The following is a 13,151-nucleotide window of genomic DNA, read 5'->3' as shown; positions in this document are numbered from 1 at the left end:
CCAAGAAATGCTGTGAGCAGTGTTCCTGCCCACGTCCTGTAAACATAATTTCCTAAATGTGATAACATTTAATAATTTCACTGAGTTCATTATTTGCCTTCAGGAGATTCAAATGAAGGCACAAATGTATAAACTGTAATGATGGCATGGCACAAAATACACATTTAATAACTATTTACTCTTGAGGAGGATGACAAAAACTATGTATTAGGAAACTAATATATAATTTAAAGAAACAGCTTACTGCTTTGTTTTAGGCTGAACACTCAGCACTTGATTGGAAGACAATCACAGTTGTACTAAAATGTGCTTGCTCAAATTCAAGAGTGGGTCCATGAGTAATATGTTGCTGTCTGGTGAGTGAAGAATGGGGACAGTAGGTGTGTCCAAGTGCCTGTGCCCAAGACACACTCAGATCCAGTTCACCAGGGTCATTTGAACTAAGTGTGTAGTTCATATGTACATAGCCACTATCAGTCTATCATAACTATTTGGTTATACACAGAAATTGATTTAGTTCATAATTTAAATGCAGGAAACAACAAACTTGTCAGTAGATTAAATTGGGAATTCCATTGGAAATGAACAAATCTTAATGTTTCAAGTATGTGAATTGACCATTTTATAACAAACACAAGCTATTAAAAAATAAAAATGAAGTTTGAATAATTAAACAGACAGAAAGCAGGTATTACAGTTCTGTTTTATTCAGCTGAATTAATCAAACTAGGTTTCATTTAAGACAGAATTTATTTGATAAGCTTACCTGATGTTTTATCCCTGACATAATCTGATTTTTCATACCTGGGCCATTCAGACCATCCTACTCCTCCTTTTCCACTTACGGAAAAACCAACTAGTTGAATTTAAATTACTATGTAGTTGAGTTCCTGCCAAAATATATATTTGGCATCCATTTAAAAAGCATTATGTATAGTTATAAAAGTACTTACATATTTGGTTTCTCTACCAGCTGCTTTTGGAAGAGTTGTAGAAGTCTGTATGAAAATAAAAATAATTATACTTCTGAATAATTCATAAATAATAAAATATTTAGCATTTCTGAATAATTATCCTCCTTATTTTCCATTAAAACTTTTATAACCATTACTCCCTCTTTTCTATATTAAACCTCCTTTACCTTTAAAAATTATTTTATTAAACAAAATCAAACTTTACCACTTCATTATTCTTTCCATTGCTGTTACCTATTTGTTTTCTGTTGATTTCCCCCTTATTATTGATAATGTTAATTCATGGGTCATAATAATTAATTCAGCATGTTTCTTTCATAATTTTGGCTCTTTTAAAATTCCCATAGAAATCTCTGTTCTCTCAGATCTTTGAGTTGCTCAAATCCAAAGATATCCTCATTCGTTCCATTACAATCAGCCACTTCCAAAACCATTGCTGGATTTTACCTTCACAGATGGTATAGAAAACCTCTTAAACTGCAATTTCAGATGTGCCTGTCTCAGAACTCTATCTCCACCCACAACCCCATTTGTCTGGTACTCCTGATGCCTTGATACAGCATCTGCTTCATTGGGACTTCTAAAAATTGACCCTCACAAGACATCTTCTGGTTTTATTATCTTTTAATTTGCATATATTTCATTTTCTCATGTTGAAATTGTCCCTTTTTTTCCTTTTCTCATCCCTCCCTTCTTGTGACAAATTAACTTGCAAAATAACAGCAACAACACTAGTTGGGCTTTATAATCCATTTTTCTCCATTATACCTAAGAAGCAAAACACCTCTTTGGAAACTCAATTATACTCATTGATTTCATTTTAAAATAATGGTTATCTACTTCAAATGTGCATTCTATACTTCCTGATAAACCTCTAAATTTTCTTTTATAGGTTCACTTTCTGAAATTAGGTGGCTATTCAATTAATTTATCTATTAAATATTTATTGCATATCTACTATGTGCCAGACACTGTTTTAAACCCTTAGGACTTATTAATGAACAAAAGAGACAAAGTTACTTTGCCCTTGGGGAACTTATATTCTAGCAGAAGCAAAAATAAAGAGTAAAATGATAAATAAGTAAATTATATGTTAGATGGTGATCAATGTAATGAAAGCCAATTTTACTATAAGAATTGGGAGCAGAAAGCAGAGCTAAAGAATTTTTAAAAGGCAGTTTGGCCAGAAAAGTGTGTAGAAAACTGGGAGCAAGGAATGCATGGTTGTAAAAGAGATTTTGGTAAATAGAGAGATGTTGGATGCATGGTTGTGAAAGAGATTATGGTAAATAGAGAGATGCTAAGTATTTTGCACAGAGACACTAGCAAGATGTCTTGAGGGTCTCTCAGAAATGTTCAATACCACGTCAAATATAGACTCAAGGATGTAGAAAGGAAAAATCTTTTGAGAAAAGATTGTTGACATATCCTTCTTGCAAAGGGGGACCTAAGAAGCTATTTCACTTTGCTCAGTCACTCAGGCACTTAAAGTCCATTGCAGCTGTGGTCCCAGGGGACCCAATTACTGTGCAAGCTGGTGGCAAATTTCACATGGTGCTGGTTTTATAGGAATAAAGGATACTAGATTTAAGAGATCACTTTCAAAGCAAGGTCTGGGAGGGTAGGCAAAGTGTAGCAGAGTCAGAGTTCCTACAGAATGCTCCTGAGAGAGTGACATGTGAAGCTGTGAAAGTGAAACTGAAGCTGAATGGAGACCCCGGGAATTAAGAGATGCCAGTAACATGGACTGTTTGCTAAGAAAAGATGCTGGCTTCAGAGAGAAAGCCAGGCCAATAGAGAGGACGTGAGCTCTGCTGTGAGGTAGCAGTTAGACACAAGCAGTCAATCAGGAGTTTAAGAAAATACTTAGTACAGAGCAAATCAGATCTACCTCAATGGTACCACTAGTTCTGACTAGATAGCTATTTCAGGCCCCTTCCATGATCTCAGCTCTATAAATTATTTCCTTACAACCAAAGAAAGATGGATAAATTCAGGGAAGGACAAATATATGTTTTCTCAGAAGGGCCTAATTGCTAAGACATCTTCTGCAAGACCCTACATAAATAATACAGACCAAAGATTCCCAGGCCCAGGACAACAGGATGATTAAGACTGGAGCCCACTGACCTTAAATTCTATAAAACCAATTCCAGTTAGGACCTGGCCAGGTCAGCCAGGCCCAGATGTCCAAGAGTTTCCCTTAGGTTATTAGCTAACACAGTCTGTTGATCCAGAACCAAGAGGTGATATTAAGTGGGATCTTCTAACAATGTTGCTCCTGTCCTAATAAAAGCTGAGACGCAAAGAAATGAGTTATCACTCTTCCCTCTGAGAGTATCTGCTCTCTATCTTGAGGGTCCTCCTCTTTCTTTCTCTTCTAATAAACTTTTATATACTTTTACTAAGTCAAAAACATTTTTCTTGAAAACCTCTCATGCAAAGACACAAAAACTGAGAACATAATGTCATCTCTGGTAAGATCTTATTTCCATTATCACTGCTACTTTCAAGGTCAAAAGGGAAGGATTTCTCAAGCCCTTTGAAGAACACATATTTCCACCATGTGTCCTAGATGTTGTACATGAAGTTTTGGAACCTGTTTTTCTGCCTGGGTTTCAGGTTTATTTTGGCCTCATCTCTTCTTTTTATGCCTTGATTCCTCCCTTTTGGAATAGGAATGTTTATTTCATGCCACTTTATATTGGATATATATGTGACTTGTTTTTTTTTTTTTTTCTTTCTTTTTTTACAGGAGCTCAGAGCCAAGTATTTGCCTTGAGTCTCAGAGGAGAGTTTTTAGACTTCGATTTGGGGCAATGCTGGAATTGTTATGACTATGGGATTCTTGAAGATTTGAAGATGGACTAAATGCATTTTGCGTTGTCAAACAGACATGATCTTTCGGGAGCCAAGTCTGGAATAATATGGTTTGGTTATGAGGTGTTCTTGCCTCATATCCAAAAGCTCCTGTGTTAATGCAGAAATGTTCAGCGGTAACTGATTGGATTTTGAGGGTTGTAACCTGAACAGTCCATTGTAGTTTGAATGAACTAACTGGATGGTAACTGTAGGCAGGTGGTAGGTCACCAGGATTGTGCTCTAGAAGGGTTCATCTTCTCCCTGACACCTTCTCCCCGCTCTGTTTCCTGGATTCCATAAATTCAGTAGTTCTCAGCCATGCCCTTCTGCTATAATGCCCAGCTACACCTTGAGCCCACAGCAATAGCGTCAGTCAGCCATGAACTCAACATCTGAAACTGTGAGTCAAAGTATATGTTTCTCCTCCACATAGTTCATATTGGGTGTTTTGGTCACAGTGATGAAAAGCTGATAACTACAATACCTCACCGTGTTTTTGAAGATAAAATTTTATCTTTCAAAGTTTTAGAGCAAACTGGTAACTTTAAAATGTAATAAACTGATTTTTAAAAGTACTAAATATACTAGTAAGACAGTAGAATCATGTTGGGTACATTCAAGACACAGCAAGAATGCTACCAGGGCTAAAGCAGAGTGAGTAAAGAGACGATGATAAAAGAACATGGATGTATTGTGAGGCCTAATAATAAGGTCCTTCTGGGACCTGTAAGGACTTTGTCTTTCTTTCTAAGGGAATGTGTAGGCATTGCTGGTTTTAAGTAGAAGAAGTATTTAGTCAGATTTTTCACTACTGTGATGAAAGGATCTGACCATAGAGGAGGAAATATTTATTTAGGAGTTCACAGTTTCCCAGGTGTCAATCCATAGGTAGCAGGTTCCATTTCTCAGGGCCTGATGTGAGGTAGGACATCATGGTAGAAGAGTATGGCAGAGGAACCAGCTCACTGATGATCAGAAAGCAGAAAGAGAGGTCTCCACTTGCCTGAAGAATGGAGTGTAGTGACTGGCATGGTGGTACATGCCTTAATCTTGAAGAGTGAGGAAGTTGCCTCACAAGTTCAAGGCCAGCCTGGACAACTTAGTGAAATCTTGTCTCAGAAAGGGCTTTAGGATATAACTCAGTGGTAGAATATTTGCCTAACATTCTCAAGGCTCTGGGTTCAATCCCAAGCATTGGGAACAAAAAGAAAACAGAATGCAGTACAGTGAGGCAAACATACAGGGATTCTGTGCTATCTAGCAAAGCTTCGTGCTGGCTTATTAGTGCAGAAGCTATGAAATAATCCTATTCTACAGATATTTTGAAGCTACAACATAGGATTTGTAACAGAAGGAAGCAGAATGTGAAAGAGTGAAATAAAACATGATGCAAAGTTTCTGGCTTTGAACAAATGAAAGATTGAAATTCTTTTAATGGGAATGGGAAGGAAGCATATGGACATTTTTGTAGAAGGAAATCTAAACTCTAGATTTCATTTTTACACATATTGAGTTTGAGACATTTATTTTAAATCTAAATGGAAATAAAGTTTGGAAGAGAATTCTGGGCCAAAGATACACATTTGAGAATTGTCATGAAACTCAGTGAGAGAATGAAAAGAATAATACAGACAGAAATGAGAAGTCCAAGGATAGATACCTAGATACTCCAATATTAATATTTTGGAAAGAAGTAGATGAACCATCAAAGAAGACAAAGAAACAATAATGAAAAGTGAGATAAAAAAATGAGGAAGCATAGAACTCTAAGAGGACTACAGGAAAACATAGCAAAGAGAAAGTAGTGATCAACTGTCTGAGGTTCTGTTGTTATGTCAGCTCAGATTCAGTCTGAGTATACAGCAGTGGGTAGGCTGCTGGGAAACTTGGAAAAGGTGTTTTGGGCAGCTTGAAAAAAAAAAGAGAGTCATAGAAGAAAACTGAAATCAATATTACATAATGTTTTTCAATTTTTCAAACTCCTCCACATCATACCTTGCCTTCATAGTTTCAATGATCTTAAATTTTTTTTATTGAAAGGTGTTAATCATGAAATAACTTAAGATATCAGTTATGAAACTCTTCATTCTCATACCATCAACTTATAAACATTTTTGCATTTATGTCTGTTAGGTCTTCTACTTTCTGTCTTGTGATGACATTTCTACCTTCTCATTAAAAAAAAAAAAAAATGTTGTGTTAGTCCATTTTGGGCCACTGTAGCAAAATGCCACCAACTAGGTGGCTTATATACAACAGAAATTTATTTCTCACAGTTCTGGAGGCTGTAAAGTCCCAAGATAAAAGAAATGAAGATTGCTGCCTGGCAAGGTGAAACTTTCATATTTGCAGACAGCACCTTCTTACTATTTCCTCACTTGATGGAAGGAATAAGAGGTCTCTTTCAGGTATCTTTCATAATCCCACTCATGAAGACTCTGTCCTTCATCACCTTTTAAAAGTCTCGCCTTCTAATACCATCACATTTGTGATTACTTTAACATGTGAATTTGGAGGGGGAGGCAGAGCAAAAACCTTCAGGCCATCACAGGTACTTATTTGAATTACACTCTAGTTCTTAGGAATTTTGTCCTTCAGTATCTCCCTTTGTTCTTTATAATCAGTAATCTCTACTAAAACCAACCCCACTAATATAGAAACTTGATAGTACTTCAAAAAGCAAACAAAAAAAGTTTTCCTTGATCCCACTACTGACTTAATTTCTTTTTCCCTTTCAAAATTCAACACTTGTAAACTGGGTGTGGTAGCACATGCTTATAATCCCTAACTTGGGAGGCTCAGGCAGGAGGATCATGAGTTTAAAACCAGATTCAGCTAAATCAGCAAGGCCCTAAGCATCTTAGTGAGACCCTGTCTCAAAATAAAAAATAAAATGTGATAGGGAGAACTGGGATTGTAGCTCAGTGGTAGAGTGCTTGCCTAGCATGTGTGAGGTACTGGGTTTGATTTTCAGTGCAGCATATAAATAAAAAAAATAAATAAAGGTCCATCAACGACTACAATTTTTTTTTTTTTTTTTTAGTTTTAAAAAAGGGGCTGGGAAAATGGTGCTGGGAAAACTGGAAATCCATATGCAACAATATGAAACTGAATCCCTTTCTCTCGCCATGCACAAAAGTGAATTCAAAATGGATCAAGGAGCTTGATATCAAATCAGAGACGCGCCGTCTGATAGAAGAAAAAGTTGGCTACGATCTACAGTCGGTGGGGTCGGGCTCCAAATTCCTCAATAGGACACCCATAGCACAAAAGTTAATAACTAGAATCAACAAATGGGACTTACTCAAACTAAAAAGTTTTTTCTCAGCAAAAGAAACAATAAGAGAGGTAAATAGGGAGCCTACATCCTGGGAACAAATCTTTACTCCTCACACTTCAGATAGAGCCCTAATATCCAGAGTATACAAAAAACTCAAAAAATTAGACAATAAGAGAACAAACAACCCAATCAACAAATGGGCCAAGGACCNGTCAAGAAATTTGTAATGTTTTGAACAACCCACAATAAAAAATTTTAAAAAAAAAGGGGCTGGGAATGTGCTCAGTGGTTAAGCACTTCTGGCTCTGATTGTCAGTTCCAAAACAAACAAGCTTGTAAATATTTTTAAATTTTGATCTCTAGTTTTTGGTTTGTGATTATTTTTAGAAATTCTGTCTCTGTTTTCTTATAATACTTTGCAACATCAGAGGTAAGGACAGCAAAGTAAAGGAGTAAAATTTGGAAACAGAAAAAAAATTCATGGTGAACATAATATCACATTGGTCCTTCAGCATGGTTGAGGGGAACAAAACAGTTAATTATAGTAGAGAGATGTGATGGAAGGGGAGGGGAGGGGAAGGGGGGATAGGAAGGGCAGCAGAATAAAATAGACATTATTGTTGCTGTATGTATATAGGTGACTGTATGACCAGTGTGATTCTGCAACCTGTACAATCAGAAAAATGAGAAATTATATCCCATTTGATTCAAAGTATGAATTGCCAAGATCATTGTACTATCATGTGTAACTAATAATAATAATAATAAAAACAGTTAATTACAGGTTTGGACAACAGGCCAGGTTCTGCTGAATGTCTCCCCTGAACCCTATCAATGATAAATTCCAACTATTAGAAGACAAAATTCTCAGAACCAGAGGTACAAGGAGGTAGAGGTGAAGGTCAAGGTCACCAGTGTGGAGACGAAGCTGCAGTGGGAAATGGCTGATACTAGGGAGCACCTTCATTATGAGGCACATACTCCTCCTACTCTTACAAAGGTATACACACCTTACCAGAAATGGCAAATTAGTAAATGCCACTCTGGGCATCAGACATGCACACACCCAAGTTAGCTGATGAGCCAAGAGAAATTTGAATTTCCATGGAAAAATAGTAGGATATCTGAAATTCGTAAATACTACCATTCGGCTCCTAGCTATTTACTCAAGAGAAATAAAAATGTAGGTGTATACAAAGACTTGCTTACAAATATTTCTTAGCAGCTCTAGTAGTAGTAGGTCCAAATAAGAAATAATCCAGTCAACTGGCGAGGGGATAAAGAAAGGACAGCACATCCATTCTACGTAATACCACTCCATAATACAAAGAAGTGGACTACTGATACATAATGCATGTGAATGTCAAATACCTTAAGTAGACAGACATGTGTACCTTATACTTCAAAAGGAAAAAGTATGGGGAAAACAAAAAAAAATCATTGGGTATTCAATATTTGGAGTGGAGAGAAGGCCAGTCTACACAGGAATGCAAGGGAATTTTTCAGGTTTGAAGTAAATATTGTTCATCTTGAATGTGGTGATGGTGGTCAAAAATACAATTTTGTCAAACTCATAGAATTTTACAAATTGTAGTGAATTTTGTTGTGGCCAAGTTATACCTCAGCTACAGACTCACAGACTCAATAAACTTGACTTTAAAGGAAAAAAAATATGTAAGCTACAAGAAAGAATTTACTATAAGGATTATAAAACAGAATAGATACGAAACAAATTCTTGGAATATCAGCTCAAGAAATTCTCTTGAAGGAATCAGGAAACAATAAACAGAAAAGAATATAAAGATTAAGAGACAGAATACAGAATCAAAAGTGACAAAATCAGTATTAAGATTTCCTAGGGGAAAAGAAGCATTTGGAAAAATAATGACTGAAACTTTTCCAGGATTTAAGGGGAAGGGAAAATTGTAGATAGAAGATGAAAGTCCATAGACAGTTCCAATCAAAAAGCATACGATAAAATTCCAACCTAGACACGTTATCTCTTATATGTAGAGATAAAATTCTAAAAACTCACAGAGCCACTTAGAAATGGTCATTGTTGCAGAAGAACAAATATCATGCTGACAAAATAGTTCATAAGTATGTTATTCTAAAGGGAGAATCTAGGAAGAAACATATTAATGGAGATGACCTACAATTTTATGTTCAGTAAACTATAATTTAAAGGAATGGAAAAATTAAGATACCCTTGCATATACAGAATTCCAAACTTGCACAAATATATCTGTTTAATAAAAATTTCAGCAAGATCTTCATAAAGGGGGGAAAAAGCAGAAATTTATGAATGTGTGAAGATCAAAGACATAAAGAAGAGATCAAAGAAAAGTATAAACATATAAATGCAGACAAAATTTCAAAAAAGCACTAATAAGCTGTATATGTTTGTTTAGCATGACTAAAAACAAGTAGAAATTGAAAAGTTTTATAGTACTTGCATAATGTTGAAAAGATATTGATAAACTTGAATATTGATAAGAAAATAACATAATTATTGTCTTTAGCAATATTTGTGTAACTAGTGAGACCCTGTCTAGCAAAAAATTCAAAATTGCCATCAGTAAGTATCAAAATACCAAAAAAAGGCAGAAAAAAACAAAGAGAAGAGACATTTTAAATAGAAAAATTTAAATAAAAATTGCAGAAATTAGTACTAATACAATAGAACTGCAATAACTCTAAATGGCTAACTGTTCCCAATAAATAGAATCTCAGACTGAGTATAAAATTGATTGAACATAATCATACTTAGACAAGGGAGTTTTAAAAAGGTTAAAAATAAAAGTATAGGGGAAAAAAAGACACCATCTAGATAAGGTTGAATTAAAAATGTTAAATTTGACTATTTTCATGCCCATAGGAAAAGCCTTAGGTTCAAACCAAAAATATATGCCAACAGTCGTAAAAAAAAATTAGAGAGGAGAATGAACACCTACACATAAGCATCAGCCATATAGTTTGGAAATGCACAAGTCCAGTAACATACATGCTTACCTAACCTTAGTTTGCTCTTCCTCTTAGCAGCATCAACAATGATAGTCTCTTAAACACTTTGCATATAGCTTCCATGACACCACACCACACCCTCCAACTTTACTCTTACCATAATGTCCTTTTCATTCTTTTTTGCTGGCTCTTCCCCCACTGACCTGTGATGTTTTGTTGCTTGGAGCTCCATATAGGACACTTTCAACATCTATGTTGTGATCTTCAGATCTCTAACATTAGCTACAGACTCACAGGTGTAGGCTTCTCTGACATTAACCTCAAACAAATCTGTCCAAAACTAATATAGCCCTCTACCCTCCATCCCACTGGGCCTCCGCCACTGTTGTCTATCCTCAAGGCAGAGACCTGTGGCTCATTCATGACTCCTCTCTCTTTCACTACTCACATCCAATTTCACAGTAAGTCTCAAACCCATATGCTTCTCTCTGCTCTGAACCCCTCTCTCCAGGCCAAAAGCACAGAGGGCAATCCCTGACAGCAATGCCTCCTCACAGAAGTCAGAGTGATTGCACCCGATGGCTCCACATTATTCCCCAGCATTTTTTTATGACTTTCCACTTTCTGTGGAATCCAAATTCCATGCCATGACCTAAGTAAGGTACTATCATGAGTCCTTCTCAACTTCATTTTACATGGTTAATCCCTGGCTCTATATTCTACAAATGCATTGGGTTTTTTCTTCATTTTTATACAACCAAGCTTTTTCTTGCTTCAAGAAATTCATACATGCCTATTCTTCTTCCTAAAAGCTATAATGCCTGGCCTTTCTATGGCTGGTTTCTTTTCATGTTTGAGTCTCAACTTGAATTCTAATTGTCTGTTACTATAATAAAAGTGCTCTCATCAGATTGTTCTGCCTGGCTTGTCTCTCAGCCCCAGATCCGTAGTAGGCACTTGATAAATATTTGTTAAAGAAAAGAAAATGATAATCAGAGCAAACAGATGGTCTACAGAATGGGAAAAAAATATTTGCAAACCATACATACAAAGGGTTAATATTCAGAATATATAGGAAACTTATCTCAATAGCAAAAAAAATTCAATTTTAAAAATGGGCTAATGACCTTAATAAACATTTCTCAAGAGAAAACTCATAAATGATGAACAGACAAGTGAAAAAATAGTCAATATTACTAATACTTAGGGAAATGTAAATGAAAACCACAATGAGCCCAGTGTCATGGCACACACCTATAATCCCAGTGGCTCTAGAGGCTGAGGCAGGAGGATCACAAGTTAAAAGCTAGCCTCAGCAATTTAGTCAACCCCTAAGTAACTGTCTCAAGAAAAAGACAAATAATAATGATAATAAAATGTTAATGAGTTATGTGGGAGAAAAGGAATCCTCCCATCAGGGAACATAAATTAGTATAGCCATTGTGGAAAACAGTATGGAGATTTCTCAAACAACTGAAAATAGAACTCTTGTATGATCCAGTAAACCCTACTCCTTGGTACATACCCAGAGAAATTAAATTAACATTCGGAAAGACACCTTTACTACCAGGATTATTTCAGCACTATTCACAATAATTAGAATATGGCATGAACATAAATTTCTATTAGCAGATAAATGTATAAAGAAAATATTGTGAATATACACAATGGTATACTATTTAGCCATTAAAAATATGAAATCCTCTTTGAGTTGAGTTTTGTGCATGGTGAGAGATAAAAGTTTAATTTCTTTTTGTTGCATATGGATTTCCAGTTTTCCCAGCACCATTTGTTAAAGAGGCTATCTTTTCTCCAATGTATGTTTTTGGCACCTTTGTCTAATATAAGATAACTTATAGTTATGGGTGTTTGTCTCTGTATCCTCTATTCTGTACCATTGGTCTACAAGTCTATTTTGGTGCCAATACCATTCTGGTTTTGTTACTATTGTTCTGTAGTATAGCTTAAGTTCTGGTATAGTGATGCCTCCTGCTTCACTCTTCTTGCTAAGGATTGCTTTAGCTATTCTGGATCTCTTATTTTTCCAGATGAATTCATGACTGCTTTTTCTAATTATATGAGGAATGTTATTGGGATTTTATTGTAAATGTATTATAAGACTCCTATAACACAAGAATTAAAATCAAGAAAAAATAAATGGGATGGATTCAAATTAAAAAGTTCTTCTCAGCAAAAGAAACAATCAAGTGAGGAGAATAGGGAGTCTACATTTGGGGAGCAAATTTTTACCACACGCACATCAGATAGACCACTAATCTCTAGGATATATAAAGAACTCAAAAATCTTAATACACATACACAAAAAAAACAATAATAACCCAGTCAATAAATAGGCCAAGAAAATGAAAAGACACTTCTCAGAAGAAAATGTACAATCAACCAATATATGAAAAATGTTCATCATCTCTAGCAATTAGAGAAATGCAAATCAAAACTATATCTCACTCCAGTCAGAATGGCAGCTATTGAGAACACAAACATAAAACAACTAGGGATAGTGGGAACATACCTCAACATTGTAAAAGTTATATATGCTAAACCTACGGCCAGCATCATTCTAAATGGAGAAAAATTGAAAGCATTCCCTTTAAAAACTGGAACAAGACAAAGATGTCCTCTTCTATTCAACATCATCCTTGAAATGCTAGCCAGAGCAATTAGACAAAAAAAAAGAAAGAAAATTAAAGGGATAGAAATAGGTAAGAAGAACTCAAACCATGACTATTTGCAGTTGACATAATTCTATACCTAGAAGATCCAAAAAAATCCCACCAGAAAACTTTCAGAACTAATAAATGAATTCAGCAAAGTAGCAGCATATAAAATCAACATCCATAAATCAAATGCATTCCTATACATCAATGATGAATCCACTGAAAGAGAAATTAGAAAATCTACTCCATTAAAAATACCCTCAAAAAAAATACCTGGGAATCAATTTAACAAAAGAGGTGAAAGACTTCTACAATGAAAACTACAGAACACTAAAGAAAGAAATTGAAGAAAACCTCAGAAGATGGAAAAATCTCCCATGCTCCTGGATAGGCAGA

The 13,151-nt window shown here is 35.4% G+C and overlaps 1 protein-coding gene across 32 annotated transcripts in view; it reads right to left on the bottom strand.

Moving 5' to 3' along the window:
• The window catches only part of LOC107143675 (muscular LMNA interacting protein), a 251,194-nt gene that overhangs the window by 97,327 nt on the left and 140,716 nt on the right, over window positions 1-13,151 (bottom strand). For all 32 annotated transcript variants that reach the window (XM_048805513.1, XM_048805514.1, XM_048805489.1 and 29 more), the window contains one exon: window positions 954-998. In XM_048805513.1, the coding sequence (XP_048661470.1) occupies window positions 954-998 (45 nt within the window). The remainder of the gene's footprint in view (window positions 1-953; window positions 999-13,151) is intronic.

This window comes from Marmota marmota, unplaced genomic scaffold (genome assembly GCF_001458135.2).
Source record: "Marmota marmota marmota unplaced genomic scaffold, marMar, whole genome shotgun sequence".
NCBI lineage: Eukaryota > Metazoa > Chordata > Mammalia > Rodentia > Sciuridae > Marmota > Marmota marmota.
This window is presented reverse-complemented; position numbering and strand designations above follow the sequence as displayed.